We start from the raw sequence: 13,687 nt of genomic DNA, 5'->3' as shown, positions 1-13,687 counted from the left end.
AGAGAGAGAGAGAGAGAGAGAGAGAGAGAGAGAGAGGAGACTACACCTAAATAGGAAAAGAATCTCATGATAGTTTGCCAAACTAATATCTAAACTTTGGGAAAGTTATTATGTAAGAGCTTCCCAACTAAAGCAAGACAAGCTGACTTCGGTAAACAATTCACCTCCACCACCCCACACGGGCCTCCCCTCCCGGGGCAACCCCCCCTCCTCTCCCCCTTAACTTAGTAATCCTAGAAGCAGGTCCAGCAAGCCTTCATAGAAGTTCTAGGAACCTTAAGCTAAATAAAGGTAGGGTCATACAGAGAACAGAGGCCGCCTCTCTTCGGGAATCGTCTCGATACTGCAATGGATCATGGAGGCCATTTCCAGGAGGTAGTCTTGAATCAGCATGAAAATTTGGCAACAATACCTATTCATCAGACGGGTGCAGCAGAGAGAGAGAGAGAGAGAGAGAGAGAGAGAGAGAGAGAGAGAGAGAGCACTCTAAATGTTGGCTTCAAATAAAGACAAAGGTATCGCTTGAGATAGTCTTCATACCCAAATATATCGAGAATGATTATATCTATGCATCATATGCGTTGAGAGACCTTACCTTACAGACCTTACATCTTGTTCGGGTTGCCCTAGGTCCCTCATTGTGAGGCACATCTAATGTCTACCAGAGAGTTGCTAGTACATCTTCCGGTATATTTTGCATCTTCCAATCTTGGATGGTCTGGGATGCAGTTTAGATATTTGTCGAGCTTATTCTTAAACACATCTACGCTCACTCCTGTTATATTCCTCAGATGAGCTGGCAACGCATTGAATAGACGCTGCATTATCGATGCTGGTGCGTAGTGGATTAATGTCCTGTGTGCTTTCCTTATTTTTCCTGGTATAGTTTTGGGCACTATTAATCTACCTCTGCTTGCTCTTTCTGATATTTTTAGCTCCATGATGTTTTCGGCTATTCCTTCTATCTGTTTCCATGCCTGAATTATCATGTAGCGTTCTCTTCTCCTTTCTAGACTATATAATTTTAAGGATTGTAGTCTTTCCCAGTAGTCAAGATCCTTAACTTCTTCTATTCTAGCTGTAAAGGACCTTTGTACACTCTCTATTTGTGCAATATCCTTTTGATGGTGTGGGTACCATATCATATTGCAATATTCAAGTGGACTACGAACATATGTTTTATAAAGCATAATCATGTGTTCAGCTTTTCTTGTTTTGAAATGCCGTAACAACATTCCCATTTTCGCTTTACATTTTGCTATTTGAGAGAGAGAGAGAGAGGAGAGAGAGAGAGAGAGACAAAAGAAATATGGTAAATGCTGGACTAAATCAGGGCAAAGGTATTATGTGAGTTCTTAATTAAAATGAAAAAAGAATTCTAGCATGACTTCAAGAAAAAAAACAGCAAATTCAACATGAATATCATATGCGGGGGGGGGGGGGGGGGGGGGGGGTGTGGGGGGGGGGGGGCTCTTAGGACATGCTGGGATGACAAACTGCATTAATTCCAGTTATGATAATTCTGCATTAATTTAAAAAAACGGATTGAAACAATGAGCAGGGAGAGAGAGAGAGAGAGAGAGAGAGAGAGAGAGAGAGACGTGGGAGCAACGGTAAAATATCAATAACTCACTTAACAGGTCGCCAGGTTAATATGTAAACTAATGAGAAAGTTATTATGAAAAAACTTGGGGAAGCAACTCCACGAAGGCTCCTCCTCCTCCTCCTCCTCCTTCCTCCTCCTCCTCCTCCTCCTCCTCCTCCTCCTCCTCCTCTGTGACTTAATCATGAAGGCTCGTCCACTGAAGCTTCCATAAATCTTCAGTTATTCTTGGGCAGCTGATATGAACCTTGGATCTTCAGGAACCCTGAAGAGTCTCCTCTGGGCTTCGACGAAGCTTCTCTTTTCTCTTCAGTCTTATAACAACAGGTCTTTGAGAGAAAGAGAGAGAGAGAGAGAGAGGAGAGAGAGAGAGAGAGAGAGAAGACTAGTGGCATTAAGGTTAAAAGATGAGATCTACCAAATTTCAATTTGTTATGCTTGTACAGTGTAAGTATACAGACAGACATACAGATAATTATAGATCATGCTAGCTACTGATAGGAGCAAAAACAAAAATAAATAAATAAATAAAATATAATAATAATAAAATAAAAGTAAATAAAAAAGCTGTCAATAGTCACAAAGAGCGTCCGCGAAATTCCTGACCTGGTTTCTTCCGCAAAAAGAGCCGACCTTTCAGGAAGGTCAATGAAGCTTATTTACCTTCTCTGCATATCCTGTCTACAGGCTGCCTCTGTTGTTGCTTGGGCTGTTGACTGTGTGTGGTTATTGTTTACTCGTTCCACTGTTGTTGTTGCAAAGTTCTTGCAACACTGCTAATGCGCGGTTACAAGCGCTGTTTACTCGTCCGTGTGAGACGGAGAATCTTTTCAGTTGCCAGAGAAAGGGAGACATTACTTGGGGAAATAATGACCAGGTAAACAAGGGAATGTGTTTTGTGTTTGTTTTGCCTTCCTTTGTAAAGAGATAATCTACTTTGGCAGAGCAAACAAACAAAAAAAAGACAATTATTTGTTACAAAGAGGCGTTTTCTAAGAATGCACTACAATTAAATTTATTACATATCTTATTTGCATGACTATGAAAGCATTCGGAATGAACTGTGACACGAAAACTAAATCATAGAAACCCCACCTATCGTTATCTAAACGTTTCACGTTTTTATTTTATTTTTTTAATATTTCAGTTCATTACCATAAAGTTTTTATTTATTGTTCAAGATTAAAAAAAAACACACACATATATTACACTACAAATCCTATTAAGTCTTCCATGGCTCCACCTCTCTCTCTCTCTCTCTCTCTCTCTCTCTCTCTCTCTCTCTCTCTCTCTCTCTCTCTGATTTATCGTTTAGGAAGGATTATATTCTAATTTCCTCTTTGGACGCGACCTTACTCTTCCCGTGATTAGACTAATGGAAATGGCAGTTCAAGAGAAAAGTTAGAAAAGAAAAGAGCGGAGAAAGTTCTTCGGCTGCAAAGAAACTTTCTCTTCGCTATTTGCTGTCAACACGACCAATTTTTAGTATATTTGTTGGCGTGCATATTTTACGAGAGAGAGAGAGAGAGAGAGAGAGAGAGACCTCCTGGCATACAAAGGAAACCAATTCCTCTTTCACCGTATCCCCGACTTTCCAGCGCGTACAGTGTTATGCCCATAAACCACTTTATAGCAGGTCGTAGGATATAGCGCATAGCGGTCGAGTCTCTGCGTCCGATATCATACGAGTGGTCTTCAACTCTCGTCCATGAAATACCTTCGCTCTGAGAGATAAGAAGCTCCCCAAGTAGCAAAAGCACCGGTTCTGAATCTTTCTTCTCATGATATTCGACTCCTTCGATAAACGTTGGTTATCTTCTCTCCTGTTATGCTAATTTCCTTGTTGGCATATACGCTGTAAAATTGAGTGTTGGTACGATATTAGCATTAGTGTAAATACGAAGGAATTGGTAAAATGGTAACCGAAGTTTTATGTTAGATTATAACGGTTTTAAAAGGAGTTTAACACCGAGAAGTCAGCAAAATCTGCAGTATAGCATAAACTACACTTACTTTTACTGAGAAATTAACGAAGACTTCAGTGAAGAAAACAGTAGATAAAATTTTGCGAACAAGTTTATCACCAAAATTTGCAATGTATTCAATTGTATATACTGCTGAACTGCTACAAAAAAACTAATTGATGGAAATAATGAAGTCATTTATTTACCCGAATTACTAAATTACCAACAAAAATTAAATATCAAAATTAACTGAACAAAAAAATAATAATAATAACGACCACTCAGAAGAATAGCCTAAAAGAACATAGAGCCAGTAGCATCAGTATCAATAAAAGCCGTTTTTAAGAATTGTCCTCACAGGTCCACAGGACGGACTTCTTAACACATACCAGCAACACATAATGTGGGCACTCCATGTCAGTGAAATGGGGAAACCTCTTCTGCTTTAGTGCCCAACTTACTTATCATACTCACCTATAATTCACACATAAAGCGATATCTGGGCCCAGGCACTGATGACCAACTTGGGAAAGTAGGCCAATACGAGAGGAATGCGGCTTCACAGGCCGTGGAAAACGGGTTCTCGTTGTTGACGACATCACAATTTGCGTATTGGGAATATGAACACGGATGTGGTCTTGTTTTGTAGTACAGAAATAACAAAAGCCATGTTATTCATCTCCTGTGTTTTCTTGGTTATTATTCTTCCTTGTCCTTGTATTTGCTCAAATGAGAGTCTTCGTTTGTTTTCATGTTTTTGTTTTTTATTAGTAAAATAATATTACTTCTATAATGTAGCTTCTATAATTCAGCATGAATAAAGTCCTTGAGACCGTGATCTTTCATAGAGATGAGGTTGCAAACCACTTGCCCTTCATTCTGACTCCATCTGTCACTGACTGACACCCATTCACACTTGGGTCGACTGGTAGACTGCTGCGCGGATCAATTCAGGGACACTGCAAATGGGAACCAAGTGCTCTACCATCTCGAGGTCTAACGGACATGATGCTGACCTCTCCAGAGATGGGGCCTGGGAGAGATTTTCTCCGTTGGAAGATTTCTCTCTCTCTCTCTCTCTCTCTCTCTCTCTCTCTCTCTCTCTCTCTCAGACAAATGAGTAGTCTTCTCACAAAGGGAAAACCTTGACTATCTATATACTCTATCTATCTACAAAAACAAGTAAAAAATGCTCTTCGGCGAAATCGAGTTTTCTGTCAGGTGGTGGCCTCAGCCATTAAAACTATTAATCGTGGTCTGGTGGTGGCCTATGTTGGTACCTATACCGCTGCCAGAAGTACGATTATGGCTAATTTTAGCCTTATATATAATAAAACCTACTGAGGCTAGAGTGCTGCAATTTGGTATGTTTGATGTCTGGAGGGTGGATAATCAACTTATCAATATGCAGCCCTCTAGCCATAGTAGTTTTCAAGATCTGAGCACGGACGGACAGACAAAAGCCTGAAATAATAGCCTATTTTTACAGAAACCTAGAAAAGGACCCTGTTTTTATTCTATGAGCATACTGCTATGAAGTTTTTATATCCTCCTTAGTATACGAAGTTTGTGGTCACTTAGCCGAGGCCTTCGTAGCAGTTCGGTCCTCGCCCCCAAAATTAATATATTTATGAGTAGGGTGCTTCATAATTCCTGCCGTTTTAGTCGGCGTTCCCAAAATACTTATAAAGCTTCCAACAGTCCTGGTTTCCTTGCTTTAAACATTTTCATTGAACCTGTGCTTTTAATAGAAAAAAATAAGCATTTTTTCGCAAAACACTGGAGTCTTCTCCTTCCGCAGAGGCGTTAGTACTTTATTATATATATATATAATATATATATATATATATATAATATATATATATATATATAATAATATATATAATATTATTACATATATACATATAAACTATATATATATATATATATATATATATATATATATATATATTATATATACATATATCTATATATATATATATATATATATATATATTATATATATTTATCCACTATATGATAGTATATATATATTATATATCATATATATATATATATATATTATATATATATATATATATAATGCAAACCAACCCGTGGTCGAATTCCGAATGAAGAAGCACTTAATCAGTAAACGTTTCATCAAATTAACCTAATCACTCAGTTATCTCTGGGATGGAACATGAAAGAGAGAGAGAGAGAGAGAGAGAGAGAGAAGAGAGAGAAATCATTGACAGCATGAAGGAGTATTCACCAATTGCCCTCCAAACTTTTTCTCCTCGTAATAGGCAATGTGCGACCTCTTCCTGTCTCCTGTCCTCACTTATCAGTGAAAGGAAGTTCGGAGGCTGGAGGGGCAATTGGGAGACGAGTCCAAGGAGAGGAGGGAGGAATTACAAAAATATAAATAAACAAATAAATATAGACAAATAAATAAATAAGGTAAAAAAAATGCGCCGAAGATTCTACGGCGTAATCAAGTTTTCTGTACATTGTATATTTGAGGCCACCGAAAATACATCTATCTTTCGGCGCCCCATGAAACTTTAACCACGGCCCGGTAGTGGCCTGGCCTATATCGTTGCCAGACGCACGATTATAGCTAACTTTAACCTTATATAATATAAAAACTACTAAAGCTGGAGAGTTGCAATTTGGTTAGTTTGATGATTGGATAATGGATGATCAACATATCAATTTGCAGCCCCCTAGTCTTAGCAGTTTTTGACATCTGAGTGTGGACAGGAAAAAAGTGCAGACAAAAAAAATAAGGACGGAGAGACAAAGCCAGCACAGTAGCTTAATTTTACCGAAAACTAAAAACTATGAGGTTCTCCTATAAATGTCAGTAAACTTTATTAAAAATGAGAGTACTTTTTAGCAACACAATTTCGTAACCTCTCCTACAAACAGAACATGAATATGCAACCAAGAGAACAGCGTCGATGTCGAAGTTCTTATAGCATTTCCTGCATCCGATTCACAATTCAAATCGGAGAGAAATGACCAAGGAATATTCATGATCGCTCATAATCCTATATAATCCTCGGCATTTGGGAGGCGGTCCGTCCAGAGGTATAGACCGAAATAATCCCTTTTTAATTGAGAATCGCTGTTCCTATTGAATTTAAATCGGTATTTCAGTTTAACGCTTTCTCGTATTATATCTTTGCTGAACACCTATAGACGGCTCTTAAGGATGCATTTATGAGTCTTTCATTCTTAAGCCCAAGATCTTCATTCTCAACAGCTTGACTCAGTTATTCTAACAAGAACTTTCGTCGAATCTTTGGTTTTACTGAAGAGTGTTTCTTTAGTTCTGCTAAATATTACATATTTTTAAATTATATAAACGTCTCTTTGTATTTGTAAGTTGATTTAAGTAAGTTATTTACTTTACACTATGCGTAATAACTAAGACAAAAATTATCTCCATTCAAATTCTTTCCTAGAAAGCTTTTAAAACGTCTTGATGATACGTGAGAGAGAGAGAGAGAGAGAGAGAGAGAGAGAGAGAGAGAGGTGGATTCCAAAAGATGTCCAAAATAAACCAGTCAGAATTCATTCTCCAAGAAAACAGATCACATTGAGAACCATTTCCACGATCTATATAAATCTCCCAGAAATAGACTCTATTACTACTACCGCCGCTACTGATGTTGCCATTGCAATGCAATGACATTCATTGCTTATACAGTCCTCTTTCGGTGACTGACTGACAAAGGAATTAGCTCTCCTTCCTTCCTTCTGTTCCATAACGACAACGATATAGAGGGAGGGAGGAAAGAAGAGGAAGGAGGAGGAGGAGGTGGAGGAGGAGGAAATGACCATAAGAAAAAGAGTTCGGGAGGGAATCCAGCCATAAAATCACCCCAGAAAGTAAAGAGTAAATTTACTTCATTTTTACACAGATGAAACAAAGGCGAAGGGGAAGGAAGATCTGGACCTGGACGCCAATTCGTAATGGAAAGTACAGAGAGAGAGAGAGAGAGAGAGAGAGAGAGAGAGAGGTACTGTTTGTAGGTCTAGGAGTGGGGGCAGCCGTCTCGTATGGCGGTGGTACTAAGCAGCCGCTGCTGTTGGAAACTTGGCTCCAGTCCAGAGGATTCGACGCTCTCCCCCTCCCTCCTTCCCCCTTCCCCCTCCCTCCCTCCGACACTCCACTTTCCATCTTTTCGCTACTTTACCCCTGTCTGTCTCCCCCACCTGAAGTCCCATCCCATTCCTCTCCCCTACCATTCCCCCAAACCTGATCGGAAGTCCAGGCTCCATCTTTCTTGGTGGTCTACTAAAACTTTATGAGTCTATCACTTGGAACCAAATGTTTACGTGTTTATGACTATTATTTCCTCCCTCCCCCCACGCCCACCCACACAAGAACAAACACCCATTTCCCCAACCCACCATCTAACTCCAAGCTCTTTTCCAGAGGCAGGGCCTCCACCCACCCACTCACATCCCGCTCCCATCAGACAACCAAAAATCCTTCCCGACCACCATTCGTCTCGTTTGGCGTCACATTGACTTCCCATCTGGCACTTTCATTCAGGGATAAGAGAGAGAGAGAGAGAGAGAGAGAGAGAGAGTGGAGAAACTTCCTCTTTGGCTCCTTCTTTTAGCGGAACGAGATTAAGGAAATGCAAAAAAAGAAACATCGTTTAACTCTTCGGCTTTTTTTTTTTTTTTTTTTTGGGCAGTAGCCCCTTGGAAGTAATCCATCAATTTCTGGGATCAGAGAACTGAAGACTAAGCAAGTGATAAATTAAGGCAGAAAATCAATGACATTTTTGGTTCACATTTTTTACTTAGCAGCCCGGGGTATTCCAAGAGAATTTGTCATAAATATCTCTAATATCGGAATTAGATCAATATCTTTCTTATTTAGGTGATCAAAGTGGCATATTCATGGGACTATAATCAACGTCATGTGCATATTAGATGTAAGTAGCAAAAAAAAATAAATACATGTAAAACCACACACACACACACACACACACACACACACACCACACATATATATATATATGTTTATGTATATATATATATATATATATATATATATATATATATATTATATATATATATAATATATACATACATACATTATGTGTGTGTGTGTGTGCGTACGCAAGAAAAAGAATCGATAAGGGTAGAAGGTCCTACTGAAATAAAAAGAAAATAGGGAAAAAATGATGAACAGAAAACCTTTGCGTTGTTCAAACGCGGAGGCCTGAAAGAGGATACACACACACACACACACACACACGCATACACACACCTACACGTGTACAGGAGTTAACGGCGTTTGTTTTGAAATGGCAGAAGTGTTGGGATGAGTTGGGGAAAGGTTTAAAACTGGGACACAGTGTCGTCTATTGGCTTGATGGATAGGCCAAATATACCTTCCTCTCTCTCTCTCTCTCTCTCTCTCTCTCTCTCTCTCTGAGCCTCTTAAATACCAAGTGTATCTTGGCCAAAGGGAACAATAGTTTAATTGCTGCAGTAATATTGATTAAAATATGTAATTTGGAAACGAGCAGAAATTATCATTACTATTATTATCATTACTATTACCCAAAGGGCTCTTGGGCACGAAACTATAGTTTTACGTCATCTATAAATGTACTTTTAGGAAGTTCAAAATTTGGGGAATCATTATGGTTGTTTTATCCATTTCGACCTAAAATATGTGTTTTTTAATCACCACCTTTAATTGCGCAGCTGTGGCACTGAATTTAAATATAGAATTTAATATAATTATGCTTCTCCTGCCTAAAATATGCAGTAAATTTCCTAAAAAGGGAAAAACATATTATAATGCTTCGTAATGCATTTTAAACACGCTGCTACCACCGAGAGTTAAATTATGCAGGAGCATTAATAATTTTTACAGTTAACGGTCATATAAAGTTACCATGTTAACTGCTCTCTCTCTCTCTCTCTCTCTCTCTGGGAGGAGCAGCATTTTTCTACCTAAAAATGTAACGCCCTCACGTTTTTCTACCCAGACTTCTTTTTTCAAGATTTTTTTTTTATTTATTTTTTTTTTTAAATCTGTAAACCGCAGATCTTTTATATTTTTCCCTCCTTGTTTTCTACAGACGTTATCTTTCCCTCCTCTTTTTCACATTCAATATCAATTCTCTCTAAAACATTTCTCTCTCTCTAGAGCAGCACAAGAACATCGACGAGGTCTCTTCATAGGGGGAATATCTGACATCCTTAATGTCTGAAGCGTTTCAACTATCAACTGTCTGCGTGCCTGACACTTGACAATCGACTGACGATCAGGTACATAATTCGTTTAAACAGATCCAATATTTTTTTTGGAAATGGTAAGTCGTTTTCCTTCAGTGATCGATCTTGGTCTGTATTTTAAAAGTCTACTTTCATATTGTAAAGTGTGAAGTAGTCACTGTTCTTCTCAATTATTATCCTTTTAAATATGTGTGTTTCCCGTATATACATACACACACGTAAACACACACATACATATACATACATACATATATTACATATATATATATATATATATATATATATATATATATATAATATATATATATATTGTGTGGGATGCTGCCACATACATCCATGTGATAAATGGAATGAAGGGGTGACAAATTAAATCCATAGGTTCTTTAAAATCTTGTAATGAAGATAAAGAGACATCAAGACGACAGCAGCGGGAAAGCAAGGTCCGCGCTTGTCACTACAATGACCACTGGGGGACAGTGACTGACTATGCATATAGTGGGAAATAAAGGCAGTGTTGACACATCTAATTACAATGTTGCCACAATGCATAATGAAATAGTGGTCTCACAGTATGTGCAATGAGAAAATATAAATGGGAACATAATATCATTCTTCTATAGAATAATACAAGCAAATGTAATTTAATGTTCACAAACTGTACGTAATGTTTAATTAATAAACAGCATAACATTAAATATCTATACACCTCCCTCCCCCTTTACGCTCGTAGCAGTGTCTTGAGCGGAACATAAATTCCTCTGAGCTAGTCGAGGTGAATGGCGAGGGACATTGGAGGGTTCGAATGATGGCTCTCTTTCCTGGCCAGAGCAAGGGGACACAGGGACTTGGGGAGAGGTGTCATCACTCATGTTAGCCACTGGGCGTAAATGTCTTCGGTTTCGAAAACCATACATGACCACTTGGAAGGCTATTTCATACTTTCTTGAAACATTCCGCGGGCCCCATTCAACGATGCCGACCTTGTCCCATCGAAGCGTCGTTGCGTCCTGTATCCTAACTCGTTGGCCGATGGTGAGTTTGGGTAGAGGGAGGGCATGGGAATTGTAAAGGCTCATGGCTTGGTCGGTTTGGGCAGCAGTGCGACGGTCGTAATCCTCAGTCTTAGTTTGCCACTCCTCTGTGAATGATCTGAGGTGAGCCGGAACACAAGTGCGGAGAGGATGGCCATAGAGGATCTGCGCAGGGGAGCGTCCAGCAGGGTTCGGTGTATTTCGAAGCTCCAGCAGTCCTCTATCAAAGGCTTCACAATCTATGTTCCCGGATGGGGCAGTCTTGATGATAAGGTGTTTAACAGCTTTCACTGCAGCTTCTGCGTGTCCATTAGCCTGAGGGTAATGTGGAGAAGTGATGATTGTGATGAACTCCCCAGCGGTCGGCAAAATTGCTTGAAGTCATGGCTGGAAAATGGGGGTGGGGGTCCTCCATCAGTTCGTAAGCGGAGTGGAACACCAACCTCGCGGAAGAAAACACAGAACGTTCTTGTAACTCTGGCTGCAGTTGTGTCACGTCCACAGGAACAACCACAGGCCAGCCTGAAAGTCTATCAGCAATAACCAGGAAGGATTTCCCTGCTACGTGGAAGAAGTCAGCTGGACACACTTTCGAAGGGCCGGGATGGATGGTCGTCACACATGTAAGGTTCTTGTTGCTGACTAGGGGAGCAGGCTGTTGGCAGGCCTCACAGCTCTCTACTTTACTCTTGATATCTGCATTGATACCTGGCCAGAATACTGTCTGCATTGCACGACGTCGAGTAGCTTCAATCCCTCGATGGCTGTCGTGGAGTCGATCCAAGGTGCGTCTACGGAGGGCTGCAGGGATGACGATCCGGGGTCCATACAATATCAACTCTCCATCCGCGTAAAGGTTGTCCCACAGCTTCCAATACGGGAGGGCGGAAACGTGGAGATCATAGCGGTTGGTAGGAAAACCGTTGGAGACGTAGTGAACGAGACGACTGTAATCTTGATCCTGAGATGCGGCCGTACGGATTTCTTGTAGAGACTTGTCTTCTTCGATGATGGGTCCTGTTGCCTGGTCGTCAGTGGAAGTGGCGGTGCTTGCTGGCAATGATACGCCTGACATGTGTGGTCAAAGTGGTGCACTCCTCTTCATCTTCAGGTGTGGGGCGACTGGTTGGGGAGCGAGACAGGGCGTCTGGTATGCAAAGTTGTTTCCCTGCGCGCCATACTGCAGTGAAGATGTAGGGGGCCACTTTCATCTTAAGGCGCTGAAGGCGTGGATTCCTCAATAGCATCTAAAGTGTAGTGATTGAGAATTGGTATCAAGGGGCGATGGTCAGTCATTAAGGTGAAATGTTGAAGTCCAGACAAGTATAGGCAGCACTTAGCTATAGCCCAAGTGACTGCAAGTAGCTCCAGCTCTATGGTGGCGTAGCGAGTCTCTGTATCCGTAAGGAAGCGAGAGCCACACTGGACGAGATGCATCTGACCTCGGCCGTTATGTTGAAGTAGGGCATAGCCGAGACCGTATAGGCGTGAGGCATCTGTTTGTAGAACCACAGGCGAGGCAGAATTGAAGGGTGCCAGGACAGGTGGTGAAGTCAGAGCTGTCTTGACTTTTTTAAATGCTCGCTCATGGTCGGGCGTCCAGACGAATAAGCGTTTGGGGCTCATAAGTGGACATAGGGGCTGTGCTGCTGCTGCGATGTCTGGAGTGAAGTCGGCAAGTTGATTGACGAGACCCATAAACGACCTGACGTCTGTGACATTGGACGGTGTCGGGAAGTCGCGTATAGCTGATACCTTGTCGGGGTCGGCTGCAATACCATCGGATGATAAGACATAACCGCAAAAGTTAACTTTAGGGGCGGCTACAGTAAATTTCTCCTTGTTGAGGGTGATGCCATACTGACGGTATCTGGTCAGCATTTGGTGCACGTGTTGTAGGTGGGAAGGGAGATCCTCGTCGGAAAGGAGGATGTCATCTACAACCTTTCACACAGTTGGGAACACCTTGTAGTGCCATATCTCCACGGAGGCAGTATGCATCACCTGTTGCTGAAAATCCCATCGGGCCGCGACAGTGCTGGAACCTTCCATACGGAGTTATAAATGTAGTCAGGTGGCGGTCCTCTTCTGCCAACTCCATTTGCCAATAGCCATGCAGGGCATCCGCTGTGGTGAAGTACTTCGCAGTAGGAGAGATGTTGCGGACGGCATCATGGGGCGTAGGTGAAGGGTGTGTAGGGCGGGCTACCTGAAAATTTAGGTGGGTGTGATCGACAGTGATGCGCACACCTTTGTCCTTGGGTACCAAGACCATGGGATGGCACCATTCAGAAGGTTCGTCACCTGCTGGTCTGATGATTCCTTGTTGCACCAAGGAGTCAAGTTCTTCTTTCACTTGATCTCTGAGAGCGAACGGAATGGGCCTGGGTGTATGCACAGCGAATGTTGTAGCACCAGGTTTCAGGTGAATCCTCATCGGAGGGCCTGCCATTTTCTTTAGTGGCTGGGTTTGTAGATCCTTCTTGGATATGAGGACGTCGCTGAAGTGCCGAAGAAAAATAGTCCTTAATAGCTGCGGTGGTGACGTCATGGCAGAGGCAGGAAACTGAGCGCATCTGTTGACATGTGTACCTGAGGATGGGCTTCGGAATTCCAGCGACACGTATGGGCGAAGAGCTCGTGGCAATGTTCACGGGAGAGGAGGGGAGTCTGGATATCCTCATGAACATGTATGGTGCTGAGCAAGACTTGTTGCCAAGACGAAAGTGTTGCCTGGAAGCATCCTACAGCCGGTTTGTCATGGGGGATCAATTCCTTGGCTGTCACGACATCTGTCATGGGTGGAGGTTCAAGCCTTGTCGAGGTATGCG

At 41.4% G+C, this 13,687-nt stretch overlaps 1 protein-coding gene across 1 annotated transcript; it reads right to left on the bottom strand.

Annotated features, from left to right (window-relative positions):
- Nucleotides 1-10,523: 10,523 nt before the first annotated feature.
- Nucleotides 10,524-11,931, bottom strand: LOC135199940 (uncharacterized protein K02A2.6-like). The gene is made up of 2 exons (XM_064228060.1): nucleotides 11,317-11,931; nucleotides 10,524-11,171 (listed from the first exon to the last, which is right to left on the bottom strand). Exons 1-2 carry the CDS (start codon nucleotides 11,929-11,931, stop codon nucleotides 10,524-10,526), a joined length of 1,263 nt encoding a protein of 420 aa, XP_064084130.1.
- Between the last annotated feature and the right edge of the window lie 1,756 nt (nucleotides 11,932-13,687).

Source organism: Macrobrachium nipponense, chromosome 26 (assembly GCF_015104395.2).
Source record: "Macrobrachium nipponense isolate FS-2020 chromosome 26, ASM1510439v2, whole genome shotgun sequence".
Lineage (NCBI taxonomy): Eukaryota > Metazoa > Arthropoda > Malacostraca > Decapoda > Palaemonidae > Macrobrachium > Macrobrachium nipponense.
This window is presented reverse-complemented; position numbering and strand designations above follow the sequence as displayed.

Bases quoted from the DNA above. Each gene is read 5' to 3' on its own strand.
- LOC135199940 (XM_064228060.1), bottom strand. From the start codon at position 11,931: ATGTCAGGCGTATCATTGCCAGCAAGCACCGCCACTTCCACTGACGAC. The intron at 11,172-11,316 runs GTGTTTTCTTCC...CATTACCCTCAG, and splicing joins CAGAGTTACAAGAACGTTCT to GCTAATGGACACGCAGAAGC.